Here is an 18,074-nt window from a genome sequence, read left to right as displayed (position 1 = left end):
CATGCTGTTTCCTGCAAAGGTTGTGGCTGGAGTCCTTTTGTCATAAATAGTCTGACGAGTGTTCATTTGTATATTCAGACTCTTGGAAGCAAACATTAGGAGAAGGTGAAAAGCAGATAAAATACTAGAGTCAGTGAGGTAAAAACTCAAGCATTGGCAATGAACCATGGAAAGTAAATAAGCCCTTGCACATTCCTATAAATCTTGGAGAGCACACTAGATTTCTTACAGCGTGCAGGGCTAAGGGTTTTCCTTTTAAAGCTCAAAGTTTGGGGTGATGGCAGCTGACAACTAGGATACAAAATCAAATGAGCTTTTTTTCTTTTTTTTGAGAAATTAGCATTCTATAGGACAAGTACCTTTTACGTTTCAAAGTTTTTTTTTTTTTACATCCTATTCATATTAATAGGATTAATTAGTATGAATAGAGGTATAGCAGTGATATAAAAATGGACACAGAAAACACTTAAGTATTTTGTTTACTCATATATTCATAATAAGTGCCTTTTGCAAACCACCTGTTTAAATGAAGCACTGAGAATACACTAGGGTGCTAGAATCAGTCCCTGCTCTGAATCGGTTCAGTGTTGGTTGAGAGGAAGGGACCCATATGGAAAGCAAAGATTGGACCGCCGTAGTTGATTGGACTGTGCTGGTGGTACGCATGGGGCATGCCGAGAGCCCTACTCAGTCTAACAGGGTCTGGAGATGATTTTTTAGAGGAGGCAATTCTTGAGCTAAATTTTGAAGGCACGTAGGAATCAACTCCTGATGGGCTCCTGTGGGAGGAGTGGGTGTTATAGGCAGAAAAAAATCATGTATACAAAGGGAGAGGAGTGTGAAATGATTTCATAAGTCATTTTATGGTTTCTCCGAGTATTATTTTGAGAAACCTAGCATAATTTACTTGAAAGTACTTAACCTTTCACAAGAGGTGTGAAATTATATGCATGAGTTAGTTTTTTTTTTTTTAACTGAAGTATAGTTGATTTACAATTTTGTGTTAGTTTCTAGTGTACGGCAAAGTGATTCAGATATATATATATATATATATATATATATATACACACATACACATATATACTTTTTCAGATCCTTTTATAGTTTATTACAAGATATTGAATATACTTCCCTGTGCTATATAGTAGGTCCTTGTTGTTTATCTGTTTTATATATAGGAGTTTGTATCTGCTAATCCCAAACTCCTAATTTATCCCTCCCCACCCTTTTCCCTTTGGTAACCTTACGTTTGTTTTCTGTGTCTGTGAGTCTGTCTGCATGAGTTAGTTTTAATCTCTGTCCTAGGAGAGGTCAGTTTATATGTGAAGTACACTTTCAGGAATACATCCTCCAGGGGTGATTAGTTAGCATTTGAAAGACTCTGATCAGAAGTTCACACTTGTGAGGTGTCTTTATCTTGATGATACTTTTGTTAGAAAGATTTTTTCCTTTGGTGACATTAGTCCTTTTTGCAAGAGGTGTGGATTAGCTAGAAATATTGTACAGGTGGCCCACCCTTGGAAGGGTTCAAGAATCCACTGAGCCCAGACAAGTGGTGTTCTTGGCATTGGACTCATTTGTTCCTGTGTTTTGTATGCTGGAAGCCTTGGGCAGTCTGCCAAGGTTTGTGGACTCCTTCTAAGAATGGTGTTTTTTATTTGTTTGTTTGTTTGTTTATTTATGGCTGCATTAGGTCTTCATTGCTGTGTGCAGGCTTTCTCTAGTTGTGGTGAGCGGGGGCTACTCTTTGTTGTGGAGCACAGGCTCTAGGCGCACTGGCTTCAGTAGTTCTGGTGAACGGGCTCAGCTGCTCCACAGCATGTGGGATCTTCCCGGACCACGGATTGAACCCGTGTCCCCTGCATTGGCAGGCAGATTCTTAACCACTGAGTCACCAGGGAAATCCCTGTATGTCTTTCTTTTTCTTTTTTGCGGTACACGGGCCTCTCACTGTTGTGGCCTCTCCCGTTGCGGAGCACAGGCTCTGGACTTGCAGGCTCAGCAGCCATGGCTCACAGGCCCAGCCGCTCCGCGGCATGTGGGATCTTCCCGGCCCGGGGCATGAACCCGTGTCCGCTGCATCGGCAGGCGGACTCTCAACCACTGCGCCACCAGGGAAGCCCAAGAATGGTGTTTTTAAATGCATAAAGCAAATTAAATAAAATGCAGAGGGTTATATAGGAAACCATTTATACTGAAATATAGTTGTCAGAATATTAAAAAAAAAAAATTTGCCCTGCTCCTGGGCCCGAGTAACCATCATTACTGTGGTTCCAAGAGCCTTTTCCTGTGTTTGTTCTCCCCTGTGCCCCCAGATCACTTCGAGCACCCTTGGAGCTGCTCTTTTATTTTGCAGCAGTCCCCTTCTGTGAGCAAGTACGTGTGACCTCCAGAGATTTGGGGCCGGAGGCTGAGGCTAGAACTTTGCTTCATTTGTCATCTTGAGACAGTCTCTCAATTTAGAATTCCTTTCTCATCTCTGACTGGAATCTTGCAAATTGTATGTCTAGATGATTGTTTTAATTCTCATCTGAATGTTTTCAAATTAAATTCAGAGTAAATTACTCTAAATATCTCAAAAAAAAAAGAAAGCCTAAGTCATCGCATGGATCTCTAGGCCTTTAAATCTAACTTCTGGCAGCTATTTAGTTTAAAGGCAATGGCAGCAACAACAATAAAATACATCCCAACCTCTTCCAGGAAACGCTGGCTTTTATCTCCACATCCCAATTTATATAACGTTAGTTACTTTATACATATGTGTATACATATTTGTAAATGGGCTCATTTCCCTTCTGGCCCTTAGTAGCTATTAAGTTCTGAGAGTGGTGGTGATAAAATTCCCTTACCTACATATTGTGAGATCATCTAAATCATTTATTTTATGTTTGTGTGTGTATGAATATGTATTATATACACACACAATTAATGTTTGTAAATGTTGGGATGTGTCAGTTATACAGACTTTTTCCCCCCGCATTTTGTTGATAGTAGATACCCTTCTGATTTGTATGGGAATTTATTGAAATGGTTTATTTTCTTTAACTTCCTTTGTTACATTTTCTTTACATTTTCTGCCTTAAACTGGCTACTCCAGGAACGAAAGATGTTTCTTTGCTCTCATCTCCGAAGTAACTAACATTTTAAATGTTTTATTTTCATGTTGTCTTTTTTGCTGGAATCATTGTATATTTAACTTTAAGTGAACATTTTGCCAAAAGATATGTGGTCTCCTTTTTCTTGTTAGGATTTTAAAAACAACAGTCTTTTCCTGAACACCATTTATTATTTCAGTCTGTGTAGTTACTGAATAGAGTATAAATAAAACTAATGAAATTGTTCTTCAGTTTTTATATCCTTTGCCTGGTTTGACTTGCTAAGCATGCAGATATTTTCAGTGTAATTTCATTTTTCACTTCATGTCTTAATGGGTAGCTTTCGTTTGATAAAGTAGTCAACTGTCATTGCTCACCAAAAATATGAATTAAAGGTGAATAGTCAAATAATGTTCTAAACTTTCTTGTAGTCTTCATTTACGTATTATAAAAAGCATTTTATTTTTCCATTACCACCCTCCTGTTACTTCTTCTCAAGGATCATTCTCAGTTGGAAGGATTAAATTTGTATCATCTTGGGATACTATTATAATTGCCTTGAGTTATTCAGAGGAAAACTGTGTTAATTTAAAAATTAAATAATATTATAATTAAATAGATTTCTTCTTTTAAGACTTACGAAATATATTTATAATACAGAAATTTACATTTAGTATGTATTTTAAGATTATAGGTATTGTTACAGGATACATAGTGTCATGATGCCTGTATCATTTTGCAAGTTGATGTTTTCATTACATAATGAAATATAAATGTAATGATTTATTCACTGTCTTTTCACTCCTGAAATCAGATCTGCAATGAGTGTTTTTAAATATGTCATGTAGAAGCTGAATTGCTGGGTTGTATGCTGTGTTCATCTTCAGCTTTGGTTGGTATTGTGAAATTGTTCTTCCAAGTTAAATACTGATTTACTGATTTTTTTTGTGGTATGTGAGTACGCATTTCCCCCAGTCTTGGTATTATGTGATTTTCTAACTGGATTTGTGTAAATTGGTATCTGTTTTGTTCTGCCTTTCATTTCTCTGATTATTAGTGGAGTTGAGTAGTTTTGATATGGTTACTGGCTATTTAGGTATTCTCCTTCGGGGGGCCTCCTGTTCATGTATTCTGCATATTCATCCATTGTCGGGTATAGGGATTGCAGAACTTTCTCCTAGCCAATGGCTTTTCTTCTCATTTTGTTTATGAGGACTCATCTTCTACGAGTATTTTTCGTTTTAATGTCAAATTTATTAGTATTAAAAAAAATTAATTTATTTAATTTTGGCTGCATTGGGTCTTCGTTACTGCACGCGGGCTTTCTCTTGTTGTGGCGAGCGGGGGCTACTCTTCACTGCGGCGCGTGGGCTTCTCATTGCGGTGGCTTCTCTTGTTGCGGAGCACGGGCTCTAGGCGAGCAGGCTCCAGTAGTTGAGGCTCGTGGGTTCTAGAGCGCAGGCTCAGTAGTTGTGGCGCATGGGCTTAGTTGCTCAGTGGCAGGTGGGATCTTTTCGGACCAGAGCTCGAACCCGTGTCTCCTGCATGGGCAGGCGGATTCCCAACCACTGCGCCACCAGGGAAGTCTCTGTTAGTATTTTCTTTTAGTTTGTACTTTTTAGGTATCGTTTAAAAAGGCTTTTCCTACTCTAATAACACAAAGGCCATTCTCTCATATTTTCCTTTAAGAGCTTTTGTTTTAACCATTAGATCTTTAAGCCTCCAGTAATTTTTTTTTTTAGCATTATGATTTTTTTTTTTAGCAAATAGACAACTAAATTGTACCTATCCCTTCAGTGAATAGTCTATATGTTTTTCCACTGTTGGTAGCACTCTATCTGCTACTTACTGCGTTCCCATATGTATCTGTTTCTAGGCTCTCTGTTCTGTTCCATGAATCTCTTTTTCTACCCCTTTGCTTGTGCCATCATGTTTATTTCCATCACAGTAAACTTGGAAACTTGAGAAGGTGAACCAAATATGCCTCATGCTTTTTGGAAAATTTTCCGTTATTCCTGACCCTCTCCTTTCCAAATACATTATAGAGTCAGTATGAGGAGTTCATGCAAACCTCGTTGGAATATTTATTTTTATTGGAATTACAGATTAATTTGCAAAGAGTTGACCTCTCTGAGGCTTCTCATCAATTACTATATTTTACCTTCATTTATTTTTTCTCTAACATATAGATCTGAGTGTTTGACCTATGTCATTTTCCTTCTTTCTGAGAAACTTAACATTTCTTGCAAGGCAAGTCTACTGGCAAAACATTTCTTCAGTTATTGTGTGTGTGAGAAAGTCTTTATTTTTCCTTCTACTCTTGAGGGATAATTTCACTCAGAATTCTAGGGTGGTGTTTTTTTCCCTCTCAGCACTTCAGATATTTCACTCCAGCATGATGTATCAGGTAAAATGAACTGAGATCAATGAGCCGTTAGTGTGAAGTTTTATGTTTATATGGCTAAGAGCCAGGCTGTGTTTACTGTTTGCTGTAGCTGTAGGTTTCAGAGGCTAAAATTCTCCATAATGTCCTTATTTTGCCTCTCCTGTTGTCTTGGGTTTCCCTAATAGCTCCTTCTGAAATAAAGCCTCTGTCTTTATAATAAAGCAGCTCTCTGTTGTAATCCTGTGTTATTACACAGGAGCCCTATTGATGTTGTGGTGAGGTGGGGGGAGGAGGATTCCATAGCCCCTCTGATTTGGTCTCATTCCTTTTCTGAGCATGTGCACCTGGGCTGTGAACTTCACAAGTGCTTCTCACCTCACCCCCGCTCCCCGTTGGCAGGTGCAGGTGCACGCAGGGCCTGAAGGAGGTTTTCTCTCTTCTGCTCAGACACCAGCAATTAGTCAGTTACCCTTTACATTTTTGCTCCAGCTGCTGGCTCCACTGGTGGTTTCTGCTCCTGCTAAGCTATGATTCTCTGTCTTTGCCTCTCTTTTCACTTCTGGGGGACAGCTGGTTTGCCCTGTGACTTGAAGTCTCTGGTATGTCTGAGAAGAGTTGCTGATTTTCAGTTTGTCTTTTTTCTTGTTGTGAGCATGGTTGTGACAGCTTTCAAGCTTTTTTTCAGAAGTCCATCGATGGCTGTCATACTTGTACATATTTTATATATATATATATATATATATATATATTTCTATGAAAGTCATGATGTCGTAGATACCTTAGAATTTTATTACTGTTGTAAATGGTATCTTTTTCTAATTATGTTATTTGATTGGTTGTTGTAGGCATATTGGAAAACTATTGATTTTTGTCTCTTCATCTTCTGACAGCCTTGCTTTTTGGACCATGCCTAATTGTTGGTTTTCAAACTTATTGAGTTGGACGTGTAGATAATTTCAGTCCCACTCTTCTCTTAATATGCTCTCTTAAACCTTCAAGATAGATGTTGAACGTGTTGATAGGGCTTGATAGTGGGATATATTTCTCTTCTTTGCATAGTTTTTGCTTTTGATGTACCTGGGAGTTTTAGAGTTCTAAAAATTCCTTAGTGAAGCTTGATGTCTATGCTTTGAGTGATGTGATGTCACTTAATGGAAGAGGGTAAACAAAACATCCCTAGTCCTTAGGGCTGTGGTACAAATATCTAGATATAATGTTACGTATAAACTTATTTTGTGGAGTGGAGCTAGAACAGGGTAACACTGACAGACCACTACCCATGTGTGGAGATCCTTACCTGTGTAGGGTATCTTTTCATTGGTTTGAACAGAAAGAGGGTGGTGTTGGGCCGTGGGCCGCTTTTCCTGCCCTTTTGTCAGTGTGGTGAGGAGAGCAAATACACATCTTAGGATCAGGAATCAGTTCAGCTATAAACAACAGGAATTTTGTTTATTGTCACCAAAAGAGTTCACCAAATGAGATAGTAGTTTTCAGAATTACACTGTGGAAATGATTTGTCCTTTCTTCATCATCCATTTTCATTTGGGGGGTAAATTTGTTATTTTGGAGTAGGTTGCAAACCATATTTGATTGTGCTCTGTCTGATATAACTAGAAAATCATAGAGGTGGTTGTGTAATGGGTTTAGATCTTTGGAATCTATTTCTAAAAATCACCAAGATTAACTTGTCATAGCGCTTTGATGTATTTGCAGAAACATGAGGATTATGTATCTCCTTCTCCTCCAACATTTTAATTGTTGTTTAGTTTAAACTTGACTAATTATCACCAGCTTACATATCTTTATTTGACGGTTCAATGTCAACCTCTGCCAAACAGAGTTTGTATTATATACTAAAGATCCTTTCATAAACTCTGAAGGTTTTGATAAACTACTGTCTTGTTGACCATAATGTCATTTTGACCTGAGGACTTTTTCAGATTTAAATGAGCTTGGTGGTTTATTAAATGTCATGCAGAGTTTAAATCCTGGGTAAATTTAGCTTTTGCTTTTTTTTCACTCCTTTGACTAATGATTCTGTCAGTGGAAAAGGCATGGGTAGTGGTTGATATTGTAATAGGGGTGGGGCGGGAGCGAGTGACAGCTTGTGACCCTTAGTGGGGCGGTTAGATGTCCTGCTCCCCCAACAGTCAGCCTCACAGTGGTCCGCGCATAGCAGGGAGTGCGGTGAGAGACGGATCGTGGTTGGCCTTCTCCTTGGGGCCCTCCAGGCCCTCTGGCCTTGGGCTGGTGGGTGAGCTGGGAGCCTTGGGGGCAGGCTGCGGGCTGTGTCCTGCAGGGCTCCAGAGCCCTCGCCAGGCCACCCACGGTCCAGGCTCGGCCTTGAGGCAGCGGCGAACCTCTCCCCCATTCCTGCCTCCACGACCTAATGGCGGTGGCGGTGGTCTCCGGGGGTCGCAGTGCATGGGACCCGGCCCCGGATTTGGGCAGCCTGAAGGCTGGCTGGGCCCTGGGTGCCTGGCTCCCTCAGGGATGACGGCTGGGCGGGGTCTGGGGACCTGGCCCTGAGGGCGCCACCAGCTGAGATCTGCCTCCTCAGCCAGGCTGGGCACTGGCGGGAGGACCTGGGCTGGGTGCTGGACCAGCGCTCCCGGGCAGGGTGACCGGCCCGCGCAGGGGCCCCTCCTCTTAACGAGGCCTGGACCTCGGAGGGCGAAAGTTGAGCCTTGGGACCTTGCCCCTTCTTGTCATAACAGAGACTAACATTTGTTTGGTGGACGTTTATAGGAACATCATGACCTGACCTCAGGAACAAAGGATCTGACACCAAGAAGCTTCCAACACCTAACCCTGCCCCTCCCTCACCTTTCCTGTAAAAGGGCTTTGCTCAAAGCTTTCGGGAAGTTCAGGGTTTTTAAGGCACGAGCCACCCGTCTCCTTGCAGGGCCCTGCAATAAATCTTTGTCCGCTCCAAACTCCGACGTTTCAGTATTGTTTGGCCTCACTGTGTGTCAGGCACACGGACTTGAGTTCGGTAACAATATCAGTTTTTTGTTTTCAGGGATTTGAACCAAGTCTTTTACGTCTTTCCTTTTAGGTGGTTGATTATATCCTGCCACCCTTGGTCTCCTTGGTTCAAAGCGGGAATGGTAAGTGTGACCACATCAGTGAGAATTCCATCGGTTACACATTCTGTTTTCATTCTATTTCCATGTGGTCACGTTCTTGGCATTTTTTTTTCTTTCAAGTGGAGTGGAGACTCTTCAGCTTGCGGCTGCTCTCAGAAACCACATCTCTGCTCGTGAACCAGGAGGTTGGTGATGGCAAGGAGGAGGCGAATGTTGATTCCGACAGCAATCTTCTGGCTCTCATTAGAGATGTCTTACTTCCCCAGTAAGTCCCATGCACTGCACTCAGGCAGAGAAGTGTAGGGTGCCCAGGATGCTGCTGGCAAACGAGGTCCAGTGATGGGCTCGGGGTCGCAGGAACCTTATATTTTTGTCCAGGGGCTTATGCACTCACTGTAAAAGAGGTCTAGAAAGAGAGGCAGTAACTACTATGCTGCATAGGACGCAGGAGAATCTCAGTCCAACTTCAAAAACATCCATTTAGAACTTTATCTGTTTTCTACAGGGGACATGACTGGAGTTTTGCAGATTTAAAAATGTTTGTGGCCAGAGGGATAAGGTTTATTATTCAAGGTCAACATGACAAGACTCCTGAACATAAAATTGGGACTTTTCCTGGACCTACTCAGAAATAATAGAGATGGAAAGAAATCTTCCTTCCCTCCCCTCCAAACTCTTGGAATGGAAATTAAATTTAGTTAAAACCAGAATATTTTTTTGCGGGGGAGGGATGGTGGCAGAACAGTTAATGAGTATTCATGAACAGAAGGGGATTATTTTTTTCCTTTTACTCCATTGCTCACATAGCAAACACACAATAGAAGGACTGCTAAGAGCACCCAATGCAAATACGTTAAGCTCTAAAGTGGCACCTTTTAATTCAGACAACACTGTAAATTTTATCAAAGAAAAAAATTGAAGTTAAAAAAATTGAAGTTTTAAAAAAGTGCATGCCACATATCACTATTAAATAAATTTTTTATAAAATTAAACAAATGTTGGAAAGCATGTCAGGCATTAAAGCGCATGCCTGATCCTGCTTCCTCCGGGCCTGGCCTGCAGTCTGAGTCAGTTCAGCAAGTTTTCAAGGATGGCAGCTCCACCAGATGCTCCCCGATATTTGTTAAACTTCTCAAGATCTGTTCTTATTAAAAAACCTTTTTTTTTTTTCACAATATAGAAACCAGATCTAATTATATTCCAAAGAGCTCAACCACTCCTTGTTGGCTTAGGAAGTATATTTTACGAAGTGTGTAGCCAGTGTGTGACAACCGTTCTCCCAGCTGAGGGAGCCTGTCTTGACTGACGGGAGCTTGACCTGTGATGGCTTGATTTACAAGCTAGCCCCTTGGTTCTTTTTGCTTCCCGTGCTTCTGCAGTTGCCTTCAGGGAGACTCCTGGTAATACATACAGTAAGAGTACTTTTGTAACTCAAAGTAAGAAAATGATTATCTATATGAAAAAAAATTAAACTTTGTCATGTGGAGCTTTCTCAGTGATAAACTATCAATGAATATATTTTTGGTTGCATTTGTTATATATGCGTGTGTGCATGTGTGGTTTGTACTTAATGTGGGTAAATATAAGATTCCAATCTTGTGTCATGGGATTAATTAATGCTATCAGTGCCATCTTATCTGCTACCTGACGACTTGTACTGAAGCATTTTTCAGGACCTGAGATGTCCCCCAAGAGGGACAGGATTTCTTCTAACAAGACTTCTCAGTTTAACAATAGTTTGTTAACACCGATGCACATTTGAAATAAAATCTCATCGTTTCTAAAGTCTGCCCACTTTTGGAACAGTCTGTAGTATAAAAAGTATTGAATCTGTAATTTTAGTGCTCCTACTTTATTCATTTGAGCTATCATAAATAATATGTATTTCTTTTAATGGGCATATTTACCTTTTCCAGAGATGAGGAATTAAAGAGGAAAACACAAATGTAAACCACATGGCAACTCAAGAACAAATGTAATGTAGATGAGCTCAGGTTTTGATTAAGCAATTTGAAATGCACTTTGGATAATGTTATGGGGTTTATTGGGATGTGGTGTGGAATGTTTTCAAACCTTGTGTACTGATTCTGATGTGAAGTGCAGGTTTGGCTCTGCATTTAATTCTTTAAGCCTCAGTTTCCTCATCTATAAAATGAGGATAATAGCACCTAATTTAGAAGATTCAAAAATGAGGATTAAATGGGATATTTCTTGTAAAGCACTTAGTACAGTGTGTGAGACATAGTACGTTCTTTTTTTTTATTGTTTATTTTATTCATCTTTGGGTGTGTTGGGTCTTAGTTGCAGCATGCGAGATCTTCGTTGAGGCGTGCGGGAATCTTTCGTTGTGGTGTGCGGGCTTCTCTATAGTTGTGGTGTGCGGGTTGTTTTTTCTCTTCTCTAGTTGTGGCGTGTGTGCTCCAGGGCGCATGGGCTCTCTAGTTGAGGAGCGCAAGCTCAGTAGTTGTGGCACGCAGGCTTAGTTGCTCCGCAGCACGTGGGATCTTAGTTCCCTGACCAGGGATCAAACCCACATGCCCTGCATTGTAAGGCAGATTCTTTACCACTAGACCACCAGGGAAATCCCCCATAGTACGTTCTTGACAAATATGTAGCACCACTACTATTATTATTAGGAACATTGTAATCCCTCCTATTAAACTTTAAAATGAAGATTGTAATGGTACAATAATAGTAATACTACATACGTCATAGAAGTGGCCATTAAATAGATGCTGATGATTGTGCCCACCTGGCATATATAGTAAGGGCTCAATAAATATTATGTAAAAAATTTTTAAAAATGAAATACCAATGATGAATTCATTTAACTTTGATACTGGAAAACTAGAAACCTTGACAAGGAATTTGGTCTTTGAAGATAGCTCTTGGTAATTAATAAGTTTAGAAATGCTCATAATGGAAAATTCATGTTCTTCAATGAGTATGTGCATATAATGGCTTAAGAATAATGAAGTTTCTAGAGTTTATAGGAGCTATATAAAACCTGCTTCAATGTGCAAATAGACATATTAATGTCAATCCTTTTAATTTTGTTAAAGCTTTAATCCTTCTTTGACCTTAAAAAATACTTTGGGTAAAGCCAAGGTGACAATCTTTTCACCTGAAAGTGTTGTATTAGTTAAGACAATTTCTTTTTTTTAAATAAATTTATTTATTTTATTTTTTTATTTTTGGCTGAGTTGGGTCTTCGTTGCTGCACGTGGCTTTCTCTAGTTGCAGCGAGCGGGGGCTTCTCTTTGTTGCGGTGCGCAGGCTTCTCATTGCGGTGGCTTCTCTTCTTGCGGAGCACGGGCTCTAGGTGCACGGGCTTCAGTAGTTGCAGCACGCACGCTCAGTAGTTGTGGCTCATGGGCTCTAGAGTGCAAACTCAGTAGTTGTGGCACACAGGCTTAGTTGCTCTGCAGCATGTGGGATCTTCCTGGACCAGGGCTCGAATCCGTGTCCCCTGCATTGGCAGGTGGATTCTCAACCACTGCGCCACCAGGGAGGCCCCAGTTAAGACGATTTTATTTGCAAACAGTAATACTTAACTCAGACTAACTTGCAAAGTAATTATTTGCTCACATAACTAAGAAGTCAGAGACTTGTGCTGGTGTCAAATATAGCTGGATTCAGGGGTTTGCATTATGTCTACAGTACTGTTTGTATGTCTCTTTCTTACCATCTCTTCTCTGCCTACATCTATGTGGCTTTGTTCTCAAAGAGGCTTTTTCTACTTGGTGGTTAAGTGGCTCCTGGTTGATGATTCTAGTGAAAGAGTGGATGTCTTTTCTAATGGCTGTTACAAAATTTTCAGGGAGCACAATAATTTAATCTCGTTAAATACCATGTAATATCTCTGTTCCAGGTGCTTTTCAGAACTGTGGTGAGATATGAATGAAAATTCAGTTGTAAGAATAAATATCACATTAAAATAAGTATTAGTTATGGTTCTCAGAGAAACAGAACAAATATGATATATATATATATATATATATATATATATATATATTAGAGAGAGAGAGAGAGAGAGAGAGAGAGAGAGATTGAGATTTATTATAAGGAATTGGCTCACATGATTATGGAGGCCAAGAAATCTTAAGATCTGCAGTGTGCAGGCTGGGACCCAGGAGAGCCAATGGTATAGTTCCAGTTTGAGTCTGAAGGCCTGAGAACCAGGAGAGCTGAGGGTATACTTACCAGTACCAGTCTGAAAGCTGACAGGCTGGAGACCCAAGAAGAGTTGATGTTTCCATTCAAGACCAAAGGCAGCAAAAGACCCATGTCCCAGCTCAAGGAAGTGGGGCAGGAGGAGTTCCTTCTTACTCAGTCTTTTTGTTCTATTTTGGTCTTCAATGGATTAGATGAGGCCCACCCACAGTAGGGAGGGCAATCTGCTTTACTCAGTCTACTGACTCAAACATTAATCTCATCCAGAAATACTCTCACTGACACACCCAGAATGTTTGGTGACACACCAGTAATCAAACGTTGGTGGCCTGTGGCCCAGTCAAGTTGACATGTCACCCCATCTATCATAGATAACATGAGTGAATGGCTTACTATATAAATTGTGAATATCAAAGAACTGTTACCCCTTCTCACTGTGCATGCTTTGCTTTCTAAAGAGATGACGTTTAGTTACAAGCATTTGTTTAGTGCCTTTTGTATGTGGAGGATTATGTAATAACCACATATAGAGAGTTGGTATTTGAGTTAGACTTTGAAACCTGGGTATGCTTGGATGGAGGAGGAGTGGCTACCCCAGGCAGGAATGGGGTAAGCAAAGATGTGGAAGTGGCAGAGTGGTGGGCAGTAAGCAGACCAGCTTGTTTCTAGCAGAAATCTGCATGTGAGAGTTCTGTGAAATAAGCTTGGGAGAAAATGTTTTCTCTCTTCATCAGCCCATTCATTCACTGATACTAATTGTATCCATCTTATTTCATAGGATATTTCTAATAATGACTAAGATAGGCACAGCCTCTGCCTTTGTGGAATGTATTGTCTGGTAGAGCCAGATCTTTCATAAATTAATAATTTTTTTAACCGTAGAAGTTTGTAAGTCATGTAAGTCATAAATGTTTAAGTATAAATTAAATAAATATCAAAGCTGCCTTTCTTAAACTGTGGGCCTACACCATGTTTATGAACGTGCTGGGGAACACATGTTCTTTCTGAAATATTCTGTGTGCTTTTGAGTTTTACCCATTTAACTTTTTTAAGCTCAAGGTTTCTCAACATTGCATGACATTAGGACACTACTTACTAAGGCTTATCTGTTAACATCACCCAGAACTCTAGATTCCTTTGATCACAATCTTTAAATACTATTCCATCATGGGCATTTCCATGTCAAGAACAAGAAAGGGATGCTCATCATCAAAACTTTAACTTTGGATTATCAGTGTTAACTAATAATACAAGAAAATTAAACTCTAAATATTCTATTAGTTTTTCTATTGGTGCATAACAAGTTAACACAAAGTTAGCAGCTTAAATTGACATCTGTTGATTAGGTCATGCTCTGTAGGGCAGGAGTCTGACTTCGTGCGACTGGGCTCCTAGCTCAGGATCTCGAGCTGCTGAAATTGCACGTCTGCTGGGCTGAGTCCTTGAGTGAAGACTCCGGGAGGAATCTGCTTCCCAGCACACTCAAGCTGTTAGCAGAACTGTTTCTTGTGGTATTAGTTTCTCAAGGCTGCTGTAACAAATTACCACACACCGACTGGCTTAAAACAACAGAAATGTATTCTCTCACAGTTTAGGAGGCTGGAAGTCTGACATCAAGGTGTCAGCAGGGTTAGTTCTTTTTTGAGACTCTGAGGGTGAATCCATGCATCTCTCCCAGCTTCTGGTGGCTGCCGGGCATCCTGGGTTTATGGCAGCATCTCTCCAGTCTGTGTCTGTCTTCACATGGCCTTCTCCCCTGTGTGTCTGCCTCACATTCGCCTCTGCCTCTCTCTTGTAAGGACATCTGTCATTATCTTTAGGGCCTGCCCTTAAATTCAGGGTGATCTTACCTCGAGATCCTTACCTACATCTGTAAATCGCCTCTGCCTCTCTCTTGTAAGGACATCTGCCATTATATGTAGGGCCTGCCCTTAAATTCAGGGTGATCTTACCTCAAGATCCTTACCTACTTCTGTAAAGACCCTTTTCCCAAATAAGGTCACATTCGCAGGGAGTCAGCACTTGGACATATCTTTTGGGGGCCATTATTCATCCCAGTATACAGATGCAGGACCAAAGTCACTGTTTCTGTGCTGCCTCATGTTCTTTTAGGTGCCCGAAATTCTTTTCACGTGGCCCCTCCATCTTCAAGTCAACAGTGGTTTGTCAAATCTCCTTCATGCTTGCCATTACTCTGACTTCCTCTTTGGCCACCAGCTTGAGAAAACCATCTGCTTGTTGAAGTTGGTAGTAGTGTTCATTGGTAATGTGGATCTTGTGATTAGAATATATGTGTGTGCAAATCTTGGCCCTGCCATTGACTTGGTGTGTGTGCCCTCACTTCCTCCTTCCCCTTCCTGCTTCCCATTTCTCCTCCTTTCTTCAAGATAGTTGAAATGCCAGGAGCATAACTGCTATCTGTATGGTTAATGAGGAAAGGTTTTTTCCTGGGAAGAAAGATAAACCACATATACTCAGAAAATTACCATGACTTTTTCCAGCAAAGAGATAAGATTTAATTTTAAAGGTTCATGCAGAAGAGAAGAGGCAATATTTAATGGAACTTAAGCCCAGAGTGACCTTATTAATTAAAATCAGCACCTCTCCGAAGTTTTATATCAAAGTCATTATCAGTGAAATCTTAACATTGAAAGTAGTCCTCTGCTGACTCTGAACTTTTTTTTCTGACACTTGTTACGTAAGGGGAGAGCATTGCTCTTTCAGTACTTAGCTATAAACAGGACTACATCCTCCACTCAGGAAACACATCACTACTCTTGGGGAAGAGGAAATTCTAATATTCCTACAAATGTAAATAATGTAATTTGAACTACCTTGTGTGATTGTTCATAGGACGTTTAGAACCCTTTCTCTCCTCTTCTCTCCCTCCTTTCTCCCGTTTATCATATAAATGATATATCAAGTGACTTCTATGTGCCAGGAACTCAGAATACAGTGGTGAGAAAGATTGAATCCTTGCCCCTCGGTGTTCTTACAGTATAGTGGGTGAGACAAAGCAGTAGATAAATAAATATATAAGGTGATTTCAGTTAATTGTGAGTGCTCTGAAGAAAATACAGAAAATGGTGTAAGTAGGTAGAGAATGACACCTGCCGTATCAGTAAACAAAGGATGTTGTGGCCATCAAGCCCTCAGCCACTGCCACCACCCCAGGCTGTGCACCCTGGGGGGATTCAGGATGGAGAAAAGCAGGACACTGGCCCCAGATAGCTAAGGTGCCTATCAAAGGAATGAGTTCACTCAGCCCAGACTCTTGCATCTTCCCATACAGAGAAAAGTGCTAGATTCATTCACTTGAGGTGTCTGGTTTTCCTTTAATGGACAGTAATCTTTTGATGTTCCGACTATCTGCCTGGTTTTTGTTGCAAAAACTCCTGTATATCCTGGCTCCTCCCTTACTTCTCTGGAGTAGTTCCTCAGAGCGACCTGAGAGGCTGCCTCTCAGGCAAGTCCTCAACAAGTCTGCCAAATAAAACATAATTCTCAACTTTTAGGTTACGCTTTTTTTTTTTTAATTGACAAGGGGAAATGGAGGGAGGGCCTATTTTATTTTATTTCAGTAGCATAGTCAGGGAAGGCTTTATGCCAGGCAGCAAGCCGTGGGGAAAAAATGCGCTGAGCAATTTGCCTTTGGTAGACTGGAACCACTTTGCCAACACGTTTTGTTCTGTTTTCATATTTTTCTTTAGCTTTGAGTGTTTTGTATTGAAAAGAGACCATGCTGATATAAATGTGTTTACAGTGTTTTTATGACAGTAGGACATTCAGCATTTCTCTCCTGGGGAAAGTGAGTGCTGTCTTTTTTTTTTTTTTTACAATCCTCTTGTGACCTGTACAATCATCAGGGCCATAATGACTTCATAAATTATTAAGGTTTTGTTTTTTAAAATCTCAGAAAGGACTGTATCCTTGACAACTTAGAATTGTATTTCCTTTTAGAAATTTGAATTTATAAATGGATTTTATTAGTTGCAACACACTGTAGAGTTGATGTCTCTGAAATAATATCCAGCAAAAGTCATGAGTTTCACTACCTGATTTCTGTGTTGGTGGCTCAGGACATCCAGATGTTTCTGTATTGCATCTTTGTCTCCCTTAACTACAAGTATTCTATGTTAAAATAGGCATGAACTTGACCATCTTTGATGGGAATCAGAATATATAGGAGTATTTCATTTTTGGCCATTCCTTAGATAAGTTTTTTTTTGCAGATAATATTTAATTAAATATTTTTGCACCAAAAGAAAGTTCCACTTTGTTCTTTCTACTTATTCCTTTTATGTTTTGAGTGTGTACCTAAATCAGTGCATTTAGGTGGAGTGATTTTTCCTCTTTTGGGGGTACAACCTATGGGAATCTGAACTGGGATAATTTGGGAGTTAGAGTAAAGGTAAAGACACTTTCATCCTTCTTAATCAGAATAATTGTAGTGCTCCAGTTCTTTGGATAATATTTTGTAAACCTTAAGTGTTGCTTTAGTGAAGTCATTGTTTGGTTGTTTTTTTTTAGCCTTTCAGGCCTTCATAATGAAAATTTGCTGTTGATTCTATCGAAGAAGCCTAGACATTAGGGCTTACTATCTGAAATTATATTTAATACTTATTTTGAAGTCTTACCTATCTTTCTCTCACTTAAAAAATGTGATATATATATATATATATATATATATCTTCCCACCATTGTTTATTTCTCCATCCACTTATGTATCCATGTAACTACTGATATGCTTAAGTATCTATGCATCCGTGCAAGACAATAGAGTGTCGCGTAGAACTTAGGTCACATAAAAACACAAGATTGCAAAGTCTCAAGATATCAACTATTTATTTGATTTATGCCCTGTCTCAGTTCATAAAATTTTGGAGTTGACTCAAGATATCACCTAGTACAAATTTTGGAAGAACCTGTACAGAAAATGCCCAAAAGAGTAGGTTATCTTCCCCTTTCTCACAGCAGTCCAGGGAAAGTCCTCAACCTTCTCCAAAGGTAGATTTCACCTCCATGCTTTTACTGTTTGGCAGCCTTCTCTTTATCTAACCCCACACATCTCCTTCCTTTAAACTCTTTAAGCCTGGAATCCACCTTGCACTGTTACAAATGCATTTTAACATAATGCCTTCCTCATAGCTTCCTTTGCTCAGAAACCTTGAAACCTTTAGGTTGCAGAAAATAACATTAATAGTTCTTACCCAGCCATTCAAGACTCTGAGTGTTTTGCCTCTTGCCTACCATTTTATGTTAACATCTGCCTTCTCCACTCTATGGTTTCTCCATTCCTGGTGAGATTTACTTAGTACTTTCTGAAATTTC

The 18,074-nt window shown here is 40.0% G+C and overlaps 1 protein-coding gene across 2 annotated transcripts in view; it reads left to right on the top strand.

The window, feature by feature from the left end:
- The window catches only part of ULK4 (unc-51 like kinase 4), a gene marked incomplete at its 5' end in the record, with an annotated part of 522,486 nt that overhangs the window by 181,910 nt on the left and 322,502 nt on the right, over positions 1 to 18,074 (top strand). For both annotated transcript variants that reach the window (XM_079713313.1, XM_079713312.1), the window contains 2 exons: positions 8,540 to 8,591; positions 8,691 to 8,835. In XM_079713313.1, coding sequence (XP_079569439.1) covers positions 8,540 to 8,591; positions 8,691 to 8,835 — 197 coding nt within the window. The remainder of the gene's footprint in view (positions 1 to 8,539; positions 8,592 to 8,690; positions 8,836 to 18,074) is intronic.

Source organism: Hyperoodon ampullatus (assembly GCF_949752795.1).
Source record: "Hyperoodon ampullatus genome assembly, chromosome: 10".
Taxonomy (NCBI): domain Eukaryota; kingdom Metazoa; phylum Chordata; class Mammalia; order Artiodactyla; family Ziphiidae; genus Hyperoodon; species Hyperoodon ampullatus.
The sequence above is the reverse complement of the archived record's forward strand: the minus strand, read 5'-3'. Positions and strand labels throughout refer to the sequence as shown.